The sequence below is a fragment of the Numenius arquata genome, chromosome 1, assembly GCF_964106895.1.
Source record: "Numenius arquata chromosome 1, bNumArq3.hap1.1, whole genome shotgun sequence".
Lineage (NCBI taxonomy): Eukaryota > Metazoa > Chordata > Aves > Charadriiformes > Scolopacidae > Numenius > Numenius arquata.
In genome coordinates this window covers 115,491,213-115,506,016 of record NC_133576.1, presented here as the reverse complement: position 1 = coordinate 115,506,016, position 14,804 = coordinate 115,491,213, and the positions used below count along the sequence as shown (strand labels likewise).

The following is a 14,804-nucleotide window of genomic DNA, read 5'->3' as shown; positions in this document are numbered from 1 at the left end:
ATGTTTCGTTTAAGGTGACTTTTCTCACTGTTGTGCCTCAGCCTCTGAGGACATTTCTGTTGCAACTCCGTTCTTGGTTACTCCTGTCAAGGTACTTCTAAATCAGACCCTCATTACTCTTTGATTCTGTCCCCATACTTAGTTTCTCATCTCAGTTTAATTGTGCTGCTTCTCATATATGAAAACTAGTAGATTGATGTTGCTAGGAAGAATTTTTTCACTGTCTTTACAGCCTAGAGCTTAGGAATTGATTAGTTGACTGTGCCACCTATGGAGGAAGCTATAAAGTCACTGCTTGGTTGGACTGAAAGCATTTTCACCTTGTAGTGTCCCTGAAAGTTTGTAGAATACTACAAAGGGGTACATAAAAGGCAGCTAATAAAAGTTATTATCAATGCCTTAAGATAGCTGTACAGAAAACAACTCATAAATTCTCCAGTGCACATTCAGACTGAAAGGTGGCAGCAACTCCTGTATCAAGATTCCCCCAAACCTTCTGTTGCTAAATGTTGCTATATTGTTTGCAGCAGAAACTTGACAATGATTTGGGATAGTATGAATTTCAAATAAATTTCCAGCCGTATTGTAAGCAGTTAAAATAATAGTTTTCGTACTTTTTTACTTTTGAAAATTTTCAGCTGATTTTTAAATTAAATTCAATTTTTAATGAAATGGAAAAGAAAAAGGACAGCAAAAATGCACACACAATTTTTCCATTTTTGAAACTAAATAAATATTAAAAGCAGAATGTTTTGTGTTGTCATTTTTTATAAAGGCAAAATTGTATGTATTTAGCCTAGATATGAAAGGTTTCATTATTAAGTTAATAAACATGGCGGGGGGGTTGTATTTTTTTAGGCATATGGAAGCAGTGCAAGTGCTATTTAGGTAACTCAGTAGGTTAAAACAATTACAATACACTTCATAAATCACAAGCAAACAAGATATCTTAGGGAAGGAGCGTGACGGATGAGGTCACCAGATATACAATATGTCATTTAGTTAACTTAAGCCCATATTTTTCCCATAATGTAGTGGATGAACTCATTAGTTGCAATGAAAAACAATAAGAAGGAGGCATCTGGCTTCCAACTGCCTATTTCTGACAGGGTTAAGATCACTAGATCTAGTAATGTTTCTGCTTTGTCTACTGACATGGCCTTGTGCTGCAGAAAACTGATGAGGTTTGCTGAAAATTTACAGGCTTACTGTCACAATGTGGTAACAGACAGATGCAATCAGTTATATTTTGCTTCTGTTCATGTTTATCATTTTGTTAAGTTGCTTTGAGTATTTAGTATTTTTATAAAAGCCTACACGTTACCAGTTTAAGATTTTTCTAAATAATATTATGAAGCAGTATTCTTTGTTCCTGAATTCTGAAGGCGACAGAAGTGCTATGACACAGTATAAACAAACAGAATAAGACTTATGGATTTATGGAGTTGTAAATAAAATTGGTTGGGTTTTGTGACCCAGGAGTTTATAGTTTACCTAAAATAGTACTAATAATAATGCTGATCCAGAAGGTCTTATAATATATCTTTTCAGATATATTTGTCTGAATTTCAAAAATACTAATTTTCTAGTATTTGTAATTGAGAGGCAGTTATTCAGCAATTTTATTTGTTCTGAGTTTAATTTCCTTTTATTTGAAAAAAGTAAATTGGACCTTTTAAATTCATTTAGCTTGCTTGATGTTTTAAAAAGGAGAGTTAACACATTGAATTTAGATAGTTTTTAGAGATTGTGATTCAAAGTGATAAATCAGACTAAACTTAATTGACTTAGTGCAGCATATTCATACCGGGTAAAGATACAGGTCTGGTTTCTATGGATATCAAGTATCCATACACTTGTCTGCATATAGAATAACTACTCATATTTTTTCCCTAAATAATTTTGTGTTATGTATTGTACAGTATGTCATATGTAAATTCTATATCCACAAATTTAATTTTCCTTCCATTTTTAACTTCAAATGGTGCAATCCTTTAGGCATTTTATTGTCATTTGGGAACAAAGGATTACAAGGCAGCTGATGATTAATTAAGTACAGTCTTATTTATAGAATCTTGAAATTAGTTCTGATTTTTTTAATTTGCTACTCTAACTGAAAGGCTGTTCCAGAGCCTTAATTCCATAGTGATGACTGTCACTTCTCAATCTAAATATATTCCTAGTGAGTTTGCACTCAGTTTTTCTCATGCCAACTTTTCCATTTAGCTTAAATCCTTTTTCTGGAGTTTGCGTCCTGAAAATACATATATAATAGCTGTTGTATACCCTCTCAGTACTAATTCGGCCTGTCTATATCAGCCAAACTATTTTTTTTCTGCAACAGTCAATCACTGTGAATCTCCGTAGTGGCACTTCCATTTTCCTCAAATATAACAGTGTACACAGTATTCCATAAAGAACCCTACCCATTCTCTAATGCCATTAATACTTGGCTTTTGCAGAAGCTATTTCTTCAGAAAACTTTGGAATCATAGTTGCCTTTTCCATAGCAGTGTTGTATTGGTAACTGAATAATTACCCAGTGACTGATGTATGCAGGTCCTTCTCTTCAGTCATTCCCAGCTGATGAATGCCATTTATAATGAGAGTCTCTGTGTTAGTCACTGGATGTATAGCTTTTCGCTATTAAATGTAATTTGCATTTCTGTCATAATTCCTTCTTATAATCATTCCTCTGTACATCAATTGTACCTTGTAACTTCGTCATCAGCAAATTTCACCAGAATGTTTTTATTTTTTCATCTGAAATCTTTATTAAAATTTTAAAAGAGGTAACTCCCGTGGGAATTTTCCTCAGTCTGATGTTTTTCTTTTGAAACTATTTGATGTCTCCTTCTTAGGCAGTTTACTTCCCCACTTTCTACTAGTTTCCCGGTTCTCCTGACTAAATTACTATTTGTTGTGACAATCCCAGCTTTACTGAATATTACTACATTGGCCCTTATTTTCTTTGAGCAATAAATATTTTAAAAGCTCTTTTGGCAAAGCCATTTTGTAATCTGTCTCGTTCCATTCCATTGCTATTCTTTACTCCAAAATAAATCCTGAAATCTCTCATTTGTAGTTGTCTAAGCTGAAGGCTTGTTGTTGTCCAGATCATTTTTTCCCCTTTCTTAGAAAGAAAAACCATGTGTTGGTATTCTCCAGTCTTATGTTGCTATCTCCACTTACCTGTTTGGTGAAAGTACTTGCTACTTGACCAGTAATTTTAAAGACTTTGTTTCAAAATTGGCTTGGGGTCAATTCATTCCCATGATTTTAATATATTAAAAGCTTTCTTCCAGTTTAGTTAGGGTATTTGAATTTCCACAGCCACATTTCCATTAGCTTTGATGGCTTTGGTTTTGTGTTCAAATGAAAATTGAGGTTAGGCGCGCTCTAATTTCAACATGTAGTAGACCATCTTTTTTTTTCAGTGTCGTCTTTTCATTTACAGAAGGATGGAACCTTATGCTATTTTACTTACCATACGTTACAAGGGCAACAATCTGCTTGACTGGCAGACCAGTCCTACTCTCCTTTTAAGTTGAGAAGTGTTGTTTTTGTGTGCATGAAGTTTAAAGAGACAAGCAAGCAGAAAATTCATTAGGATCGTTCTGTGGATCAGATGTCCTTCTGTGCCAAATATAGCCAGTACTAAGTAGATACGGATTTTTTTACTTCCTGAGCCAGCAGATGCTAAGTGCATTTTATGCAGTTCATAAATCCAGTTTCTACTTCCCACTTCACAAAGCAGGGCTCATATCTATTTGATAAGATGTGTTTAAGGCACTTAGGAGAAAGAGGAGAAGGAAGTGGCTTCAGCATTTGTAACTGTTAAAAGAAGAAAGCAGTACTCCTTATAATGGGTTATTCTGCTTTGTATTTTTAAAAGTCTTTTCTGTTTTATCTATATCTGTTTGTTAATACTTGTACACGTGAAGAGTTTTACACTACCATTAGTACAAATGCACAAGTAATCTCATACAATTTTTTTTTTATGTGCACGTGCACGCATGCACACTTATACCCATGTGGTAAATATGTATAGATATTTTACACCTGACTATATCAAACAATTGGTAATAAGTTATATGATTGTTATTAAAGTTATGTTGCTGAAGGACATTTTGTTTGGAATAGGCAGAAGAGCAGTGCTCCATCTAATTGTGCTGTAAAATATTTTTCATAATATCTAAACTGCTATATCAGAACCATCCCCCCCCCCCAAAAAAAAAGTGTTCCAAATTCATACATAGACCAGCTAAATTTTATAATAAAGGCAATGTTTCAATGAAAATAAGGTAGTTTGAAAACAGCTTTTTGTCATTGAAAATAGCCATAGTGTATTGCTCTAAAAAACGTAACCAAAAAGGTGAATAGGGAAGTTATTCGCAACTAGCTAACTTTCCACTAAGCATAGCAAATTATTCTTATTTAATGAAGTTGTTGTGTCTGTTTCACTGAAGTAATTAATAAAGGTATGCTTTTCTCGGTTACAAGATGTTGTACAGTCCATTCCAATCTGGAAATGTTCCAAACTCAACAGATTTCACTTGCTGGTCTCTATAAAGCTGTTTTTATTTTGTTATTAACATTTGGCAGAAAAAACTACAGAATTTTACCTTTTGTGGGGAAAGGAGAGTTATCTAAAAAATGAACAATAATACTTTTTTTCATTTGTATTCAATGTAATGATATATGTGTAAAAATGTGTATAATACAAATTTTAAACAAAAGATAAAGCAAACAAAAGATCTCGCAGTTTTCTTTTGAATGCAAGCGTAATATTTTCTGACAGCAATAAAAGGACTAAATTTTATAGTAATCCTGAAGCATAAGTGATTGCATTTTTCTCTTCCAGTAGTCTCACATATCATACAGATATGCAGTCGATAGGTTATAATTTTTAATGTTGTTTTTGCTGACAATATTCTGCTGTTTGATTACTGTGTGAGTAGTGGGCTGTAATTTGTAAATGTCACTGAACTTGCATAATGCAACTCTTCCTAGCCTTTATATAGGCCAAACAGCTGTTGAAAGCAAAATATTTCATATGTAGAATGAGATTTTAAAGTGTAAACTACCAAGATTTGTGGGCTTTTTAACACTCGCACTTCTGTCTTGTAAAAACTCATGATTGTATTTTTAGGAGAAGAAAAATTTAACTGTTATAAATATTGTTCTTAATCTCTATTTCACTGCAGAGACACCAACTGTATTTCCAGAAAATATCAAAGATAAAGAAACACCAACACCAGTTGAAGATATTCAGCTGGAAAGCTCTATTCCTCATACAGATTCTGGAATTGGAGATGAACAGATGCCCAGTATTTTGAATGGGACAGACTTGGAGACCAGCACAGGCCCTGATGCTATGAGCGAGCTGTTGTCTACTTTGTCTTCGGAGGTGAAGAAATCTCAGGAGAGCTTAACGGAAAGCCCCAGTGAAATCTTGAAACCTGCATCATCGATATCCAGTATAAGCCAAAGTAAAGGCATCAATGTCAAGGAAATACTGAAAAGTCTTGTGGCAGCCCCTGTTGAAATTGCAGAATGTGGTCCGGATCCGATCCCTTACCCAGATCCTGCGCTGAAGAGAGAAGCTCATGCTATTCTTCCCATGCAGTTTCACTCATTTGACAGGTATATGGCTGGATTCATTATTTTATGTTGATGTTATTCAGAAATTTGAAGTTCTTTTTTAACATGGTTATTCTTCTAATGGTTTGTATTAGACTATATTAAAAAAACAGCTGCATTACTCCTTTTCTGTGTTACCAAAACAGACTGCATAGTATAGACAAAAGTAATTCACCTTGTTTTTCTCTGTCAGCAGTGAATAAAACTCTACGGGGTACTTGGAAAACAAGCCTGTTGTAAAGAAATATTTTTTGCAATAAAATCTTTTTTCCTTTAAAACAGCATTTTACTGAGGAGAAGGAGGGAGGGGTAATATCTGCTGATATAGAACAGACTGCAGAAATTCAGTTGAATATTCTTTCAAAGGCTTAAAATTTAATTGGATCCATCATTGCACTGTTTTCTGGTACTGAAATGCTTTGACCGTGGCAAATTGTTTGCACGGTCATGGTGGAAACCAGTTTCCTTTTAGATCTTTAGAACCTTAAAAAGCAAATAAGCTCAAAAGTTAGTGTTTAAAAACAAACTGCTGAACGTTTCCAAAAAGAGTCCTTTGTTTCCTTTTTTAGGCTGTAGCTTCCAAGCTTCTAATGCACTTGCTTTTATTTAACTGCCCGGTCAGTCTGAGTTATCCTGAACATAGAGGTTGTGATAAGCTGTTCAGTTGACAACATCCTTCCAGAAGTATAACCTGTTCCATTGTGGGCTCAGTCTTAACCTGTACAAAGAGCTAACTCCTTTGATTGTTGATGTGGTTACATTTTCCAGTATAAGATCCCTGCAGTTTCTTCATAAAAACGTTTTAAAAAAGTAAAAAATGGAATCAAGACTTAAAGATATGGTAAATCAAGTCTCAACATTTTAAGTGAAGTTGTAGAAATATATTAGTTTATCATGCAGGTACAAGAATTAAAATTCTGGAGGAAATTAAAAATAAAACAAGAAAATGGCTATGTTTCGATTTATGAGAAAAATCCATCTGTATTTGCACAAAACCTGCAAAAATGTTCACAAATGTCTTCATTAAAGTCTTAAGAAAAACAATATGCAATCAATGTTTTCAGCTTAATATATACAGTACAGTGCAAGAAAATATGAGAATTTTAGAATAAAAGTGAAGAAGCATTTTCTTCATTAGGAATTCCATAGAAAAGCTGGTGCCTTTTTGTCTCTGTGTGTGTGTGTATATATAAGTACTAAGGCTACCTTTCTGTAATAATTCAATAAACAATCAGCATCTGTTGTGACAAAGAAGGTTGGATCAAGCTAGGAAAAGTGAATTGTGCTTTAGAAGCAATGAATATATCCCTTTCTAATAATATTTTAGGTCTTAAGGCCATTTCAGAGAAAAGCTCATTTAGCCACTTGTTTCAGAAAGAGGGTATTTCTTTGTTCACCAATCTGCATGCTTTGACTTTAGAATGATTTCGGTGTGAAGTGAAAAATTTTTTTTTTCCTATACAGTTAGGAATTTTTGCTTAATCCTCTGTGAGGAACCATCAAATTCCAGAATGCATTCCTGTACATTAAACAGTACAGAAATTTGTGCTGCATGAAGAATGAATAGTACCTAACTGTAACCACCAAAAGATGACTTTAGTTGAACCTATTCAGCTAAATTTCTATCTTGGTCAATTAAGAAAAATACTTTATTCAGAGGGTTATTATTAATTCCCAAAATGCTAGACACGTAAATTAAAATGGAGCATATCACCTCATGACGTTAGAGGGAACTTAACATCAAGATGATTGAAGAGATGAGTTTTATTCTGCATTTCTAAATTATAGCTTTGTAACAGAGCATTAAAAACTCTAACGGGCTGCAGTATGTTGGCAATAACCCATATTTAGTGTGAACACCTCCATTAGATTCTTCTTGCAGCGATGTGACTGCTTGTACATTTTGAACATCATTAGTAGTAGTTGCTAATACAGAATTATGGAATTATTTGAGAGATGCTTCATGTCTAGAGCTTACAGATTTTGATGGGCATTTCGTATTTAATCAGTTTCCTTAGGAGGCTTGAGGGTTTCGTGGTTTGTTTTTTCCGTACCCTGTTACCTGCTGACCAAGTTGTGATTCCGTGATTTACTGTATAAAGCATACAGTTACGTTTGTAGCTTGGTAACATATGTTATACCACGTCAGCCCTTGGCTTTGTTTACTTCTTCAGCAAAAAAAAAAAAGTGGTAATCGTTGAAGTTTAGGCAAAAGATGACCCATTTATGTCAATTTTGTTTGGATATTTTGTTTTCTTCAATACATCACCCTGCTATCTGATTCTGGTAACTGAGGTAGGTCATGCTTTTTAATGCAACCAAAAATGGCAGGTTCGGGCAGGTCCCAGCAGATCAGGAAGTGTTAAATTCTTACCTACAAGTAAACGATTATTATTGAACTGTGGGCATCTCACTAAACTGGGACCTCAGCTGGCTGGTTGCACCTCATGGCTGCAATAGTGAATGATGACCACTGTTCAGGCAAATACTTCTCTGCGCACTTTGCTTGGGTTTACAAAGTGCTTACTTGACCACTGTGGCAATCTTTGGACACTAAGGATGGGTGGCTTTGTCGCTTTTCTTTTTCAAATCACAAAGGAGAAGCAGATTGAGATCTTGACCCTGTAACTTTTCATGGGGGGTGAAACAAAGGTTAGGGGGGAAAAGTCTTGAATGGCATATTGAAATGACATTTGAATTAATTAAGATGTTGAGAAAGCAACATGAATTTTAGCTTGTGGTTTATGTACATTCTGTGTTGCCTATAGTATCCCAATTATTATTGAAAAATTAAAAAAAAAATTACAACGCGATTCTTTTTCCATGCTTGCTCATGTAAATATAATTGTGTTTACTGATATAAACAAATAATATACACTGCATATTTTTTTAAAGTTAATACTATGCTGGTGGACCACATTTCTGTAGGATCTGCTGCTGTAGTTTATGCAGCTTTTGGTAATTCACTGAGCAATGAGGCTATTGGTCGTGTTTACTCTCTCTGGTGAGAATCATGAGCAATGAAGTGTATTGTTTTGTCAGGTTCTATTTGTTTCAGTTTTTATAAAATGATTCCATATTTATAAGCAAATCGAGGTTAGAGAAACATATTTTTCACTTTAATCAAAAGATATTCTTAGTCCTTGTGAGGCTAGACTTCTTTTTTTTTTGCATTTGGATGGCTGAGTCCCTTGTAAAAGAAAAGTTGAGATAATAAGTTACAAGTAGAAAAATAACTATCTTTGTTGTTTTAAAGATATTTCTTTAACTATAATCACTGATCTCACATGCAGGTAAATGCCATATAGTGCAAACTCTTGTAAATGGAATTGAAGTTAAGAATTCTGTTTTATCAATTAATATGACGTGTTTTGCTCTGCACGTTCTTTTAATCATACAATGCTAATATGTTCGTAAGAGTCATTGTGTAATAGGCTTCAGCGTATTCTTCCATAGAATTTGTGCAGTTATAAATGAAATATAAAAGCAGAAAATGTGTCCAACATGTTTTATCAAACAGGACTTGTGTGTAGTTAATGTATGCAGCAGTTCAAGCACTATCGAATGTAAATGATGAGGTGATATTGATGAAAGGAGGGGATTGAGGTCTCGGGGGGCGCTGATGACGGATTGAACAGAAGCGGCCTTGCGCCGCACGTAACTCAAGTCTGTCGTCTTCACCGCTCAAAGCCGTAATGGGAGGTGGCAGTCTGAAATGAGTTGCCACGGCAAAGAGTATTATTTTTGAAATGCTTTCACACAAATCACTAGGCCCTGCATACAACTTAGTTTCATGCTTTAATGTCATCAGGAGGCACAAATTGGTGTGTCTAATTGTTTGCCACCTGCCAGCAAAATGAGCTGCCAGCCAGCCAGACGGGTTTGATTGTCTGTCAGCTCTTCAATAGATTGAGAGTGACAACATCAAAAATTTCACTTCAAACTCTGAAGCTTTGAGCAGCTTTTCAGAGACCTCTTCCCCACAAGTGCTTCTGGACAACTGCATTTTTCAATTAGTTTTCAATATATCGCTGCCTTCTGCCTCATCTGTCTTAAGGTAGCTGTAATTACATTATGAGCTATATAAACAGATTTCTGGGATACTGGAGCCTGGATCCTCAAAGTTATGACACGTCTTTTAACGTCAGACTGAATTCCTTGAAAATGGCACGCAGGATGATATTTTTAGAAGGAAACACAAAGGGTTATTTCACCTAGATTTGCAGCTAATGGAGCATAACTCACCAATAATTCCTTTTTGCCTTCTCATCTTTTGTCTGACAAAAATCAGTCCCTGTTATTGATTTTTAAGGTTTGGGGATTTCTTGTTTCTGTTTTTTTGTCAATTTGCATTTGTCCCACGAGACACAACCTAGACCATTAATGTTTGTGAATTTATTTGTGATTCTACTCAGTATTGCATTCTGAAGCTTACATTTGTTCCACTCTATTTTTTTCTAGTGAAGAGTTTTTAGAGGGATGCTATTACTGAAATTGAGAATGCTCTTGGTTTTGTGTCTCGTTTATTGTTTTTTCAAAGTGAGGTAATTTACATATATTTTCTGTACTTCACAGAATATTTCAAAAGGAAGCATGTTTGCATAAACAGAAAATACTGAGTTCCTGGAAATGAGAAAATTAGTTATTTTTGTTGCTATTAAATACCTTATTCCTTTTTAATTCATTATCACTTCATAAATTGGAATACTATAGGTTTGCGTAGTTTAAATACTCAATGAAGTCTCTGCAAGCATATTTTGAAGGACACACTTATGAAGTATTTTAGTCTTAGTTTTTGATTTCCCCCCCCTCCCCCCGCCCCCGGAAGATCCTTGGGGCCACTTTTAAAGGTATTTAAATTCTAGAAAAGGTGGACATGTGATATCCAGTCAGGCCTGATACATGTCCTGCATGTTAGTACAGAGAAAGAAGGTCTTCAAAAAGTATGTTTAGATAAAAAAACTATGTTTTCTGTATGTAGGCTATATTTAGAAGGACTACTCAGAATCTTTGTGTTTTACTAGAATAATTTTTAATTATTTTTTTTTTACTCATCGAATGGGAAAAAGACAAGAACTGCCAGAGAAGATACACTGGAAGTTCAAATACAGAAGCTTATTATTTATCTGTTTTATTATTGCCTACCTTTGCAAGATCATTGATAGGCACTGGTCCACGCAGTCATTTAAATAAAATAGCTAAATTAGGAGATTATATTCCTGTTATAGTCATTAGATTCTCCAAAAGATGATTGCTGAAAAACAGATTGAATTTCCTTGAAAACTTAATAAAAATGAGTTATGAATAAATATGGTTTTGTCTTCTGCCAACAGGAAAGATTACATTATAAAGTTAATAATGAAAAATAATTGGAGAAAAGAACACCTTTTCCATGAATCAAGAAGGGATGGTTACAGGTGCTGTCAGTACTTATTCATTGTATTCTCCATTACTTTCTGTAACACAGTAGTTTGTAAACATGTGAATGAAAAAACTGTTCAGTAATGTGGGAGTTAAGTGACTCATCTGGGGTTCCTCTTTGCTCTCAATAATTTTCCTGATCTTTGTGTGGGTGAGATTGTGGTCCAAAGGAAAGACTTGGGAGCTCCTCTCTCTAGAATCTTTTCTAAGGCAGCAGTTAAAATACACTCCAGAGAATGGGAGATATGGCCTCACATACCTCACACGGTCTCTTTCTGTTACACAGAAAAGAGAGTTGAAGTTGTGCTGTCTGTATTCCTAGAGAGTGTCTTAGCCACTCATTTACTAAATAAAATGGAAGGCAAGGTGGAAGCCCACTTCCATCTCAATGGTTCATTTAGAACAATTTCAGCAACTTAGAACAATTTCAATTTATTAATAGGTTCAAGTCAACCAAAATTGGGTATGTAAACCCTTTTTTTTTTTTTTCATCAAGCTGTAATCATATTCCTCATCTGTTATTTAGCAATACATACGCAAGTAACACTCAAAAATTGTCTTAGAATAATTTTGGTTGGAAAAGACCTTTAAGATCATCTATTCCAACTGTTAACCTAGCACTGCCAAGGTATCACTAAACCGTGCCCCTCAGCACTATATCTGCTCATCTTTTAAATATCTCCAGGGATGGTAACTCAACCACTTCCCTGGGCAACCTGTTCCAATGCTTGACAACCCTTTCAGTGAAGAAATTTTTCCCAATATCTAATCTAAACCTCCCCTGGTGCAACTTGAGGCCATTTCCTCTTGTCCTATTGCTTGTTACTTGAGAGAAGAGACACATCCCCACCTCACTACAACCTCCTTTTAGGTAGTTTTAAGAGAGTGATAAGGTCTCCCCTCAGCCTCCTTTTCTCCAGGCTAAACAACTCCAGTTCCCTCAGCAACTCCTCATAAGACTTGTGCTCAAGACCCTCACCAGCTTTGTTGCCCTTCTTTGGACATGCTCCAGCAACTCAATGTCTTTCTTGTAGTGAGGGGCCCAAAACTGAACACAATATTCGAGGTGGGGCCTCACCAGTGCTGAGTAAAGGGGGACGATCATTTCCCTGGTCCTGCTGGCCACACTATTTCCGATACATGCCAGGATGCTGTTGGCCTTCTTGGCCACCTGGGCACACTGCTGACTCATACTCAGCTGGCTGTTGACCACCACCCCCAGGTCCTTTTCTGCCAGGCAGCTCTCTAGCCACTCTGCCCCAAGCCTGTAGCGCTGCATGGGATTGTTGTGACCCAAGTGCAGGACCCGATACTTGGCCTTGCTGAACCTCATACCACTGGCCTTTGCCTATACATCCAGCCTGTCCAGATCCCTCTGTAGACCCTTCCTACCCTCAAGCAGATCAATAGGTATTCAGTGCATGGAATCATAGCTATATCTCAACTGAAGCTTTATGTATGTTTTAACAGCAGAAACCAGCATTTCTCTAGTCCTTAATATGATTCAGTGGATATACAGCTGAAAATTATACTGGATTTTTGTCTAACTTTTTGTGCCTCAGTAGGCCACTGAAAAATCACTATTACAGCTGCTTAGATTTTTACAGGACTGTGAAAAGTCGGCTCTTGCTTTTTTGGATTTTTTTTTTGCATCATAGATGCAGGATTATGTTCATTGTTCATCCCCAGTCTATACCCTCATACTGATTGTTTCTTTATGTTTTTTTCTTTATTCAATGGTGTTTCTGGCATTTAATACATACATTTTCACTTACACGGTATTCATATTCTTCAAACTCATCAAATTTCCAGTATTTCCAATTTCTCTGTTGAGCCAAGACCATTCATCTTTCGTGATAGTTAGCTTTTTAATCTCTTACAGTTTTTCCTTGTTTCTTGTCAATATTTTTGATCACTTCAGATGCTTCAGCTAATTTATCCTGAATGCAAAGGACATACTAGTGACTGGGAATTTTATTGGGAGTAAGTGCTCACTTTCCTGCTTTATCTGAGAGTGAAGATCAGTGATGTTCATGTCCTTGTCCTAAAATCATACCTGAGATGGTTTGCTTGCTTCTATTTAGAAACAAACAGTTTATGTTTAGGATATTATGATCATTTTATGTACTTTAAGATTTGGATATTTTGATGAATATCACCCTCAGCAAGTTTGCCAACGACACCAAGCTTGGTGGCGCAGTTGACATGCTGGAGGGAAGGGATGCCATCCAGAGGGACCTGGACAGGCTTGAGAGGTGGGCTTGTGCAAATCACATGAAGTTCAACCAAGCCAAGTGCAGGGTCCTGCACCTGGGACATGGCAATCCCAGGCACAAATACAGGTTGGGCGGAGAATGGCTGGAGAGCAGCCCTGAGGAGAAGGACTTGGGAGTGCTTGTGAATGAGAAGCTCACCATGACCTGGCAGTTTGCACTGGCAGCCCAGAAAGCCAACCGCATCCTGGGCTGCATCAAAAGAAGTGTGGCCAGCAGGTTGCGGGAGGTGATTCTACCTCTCAGCGCTTGTGAGACCCCACCTGGAGTACTGTGTCCAGCTCTGGAGTCCTCAACATAGAAAGGACATGGACCTGTTGGAATGGGTCCAGCAGAGGGCCATGAAGATGATCAGAGGGATGGAGCACCTCTCCTATGAAGACAGGCTGAGAGAGCTGGGGTTGTTCAGCCTGGAGACGAGAAGGCTCCGGGGAGACCTCATAGCAGCCTTCCAATATCTGAAGGGAGCCTACAGGAGAGCTGGAGAAGGGACTCTTTGTCAGGAAGTGTAGTGACAGGACAAGGGGTAGTGGTTTTAAATTGGAAGAGAGGAGATTTAGATTAGATATTAAGAGGAAATTCTTTACTGTGAGGGTAGCAAGACACTGGAACAGGTTGCCCAGGGAAGTTGTGAATGCCCCATCCCTGGAAGTGTTCAAGGCCGGGCTGGATGGGGCTTTGAGCAACCTGCTCTAGTGGGAGGTGTCCCTGCCCATGGCAGGGGGTTGGAACTCGATGATCTTTAAGGTCCCTTCCAACTGTAACCATTCTATGCTTCTATGAACGTATGGTATCAAATGATTGAAATAATTCATAATAACTGGACATTCAGAGCAATGGTTTCATTTGCATGAGTCTCAAAGATTATATACTTCTGTGAGCCTTCCACATCCTTTCATCATACCTCACATTTTTTTAATCCAGATTTTCTTCTCTGTGGCTGTTGACTCTGAGTTAACGTCTTTCCTCCTTGATTTCAGATGTATCTTGTCTTAATGCCGTCAGGCTAATAGAAGGTTGTCTAAAGTAGGATTCATAACATGTTGTTAATACACACTAACGATAATTTGCTACAGACTCAAATCACAATCTGGGGCTGAAATCAGAAAGAACATTGAGTAATCAGCAATATACATGTTACATAAATGACTGGATGTGTACATAGGTATGGAGAATAGGAATAACTTTCAGAGATGAAATGCTAAGATTATTTTTCAGAGATTAATTTAATCTAACTATAGGACAAAGTGATATGTAATATAGCAAACATTTTGTCCCCCATTTTCTACTGTGATTTCTTCTGAAACATCTGGCAGAAGTTGCTTTTTGACACAATACTTCTGTAAAAAATTTGCCTGAAGTCTGTACTGCTTTTTGAAGAGCACTTCTTGAAAATCCTCATGCTTTCTGCTGCTGTGGGGGAGGAAGGGAGGAGCAAGAATATTAATTCAGCCTTAAGAGGTTTCA

At 36.6% G+C, this 14,804-nt stretch overlaps 1 protein-coding gene across 5 annotated transcripts in view; it reads left to right on the top strand.

The window, feature by feature from the left end:
• The window catches only part of NBEA (neurobeachin), a 512,389-nt gene that overhangs the window by 192,373 nt on the left and 305,212 nt on the right, over positions 1-14,804 (top strand). For all 5 annotated transcript variants that reach the window (XM_074151162.1, XM_074151191.1, XM_074151181.1 and 2 more), the window contains one exon: positions 5,208-5,646. In XM_074151162.1, the coding sequence (XP_074007263.1) occupies positions 5,208-5,646 (439 nt within the window). The remainder of the gene's footprint in view (positions 1-5,207; positions 5,647-14,804) is intronic.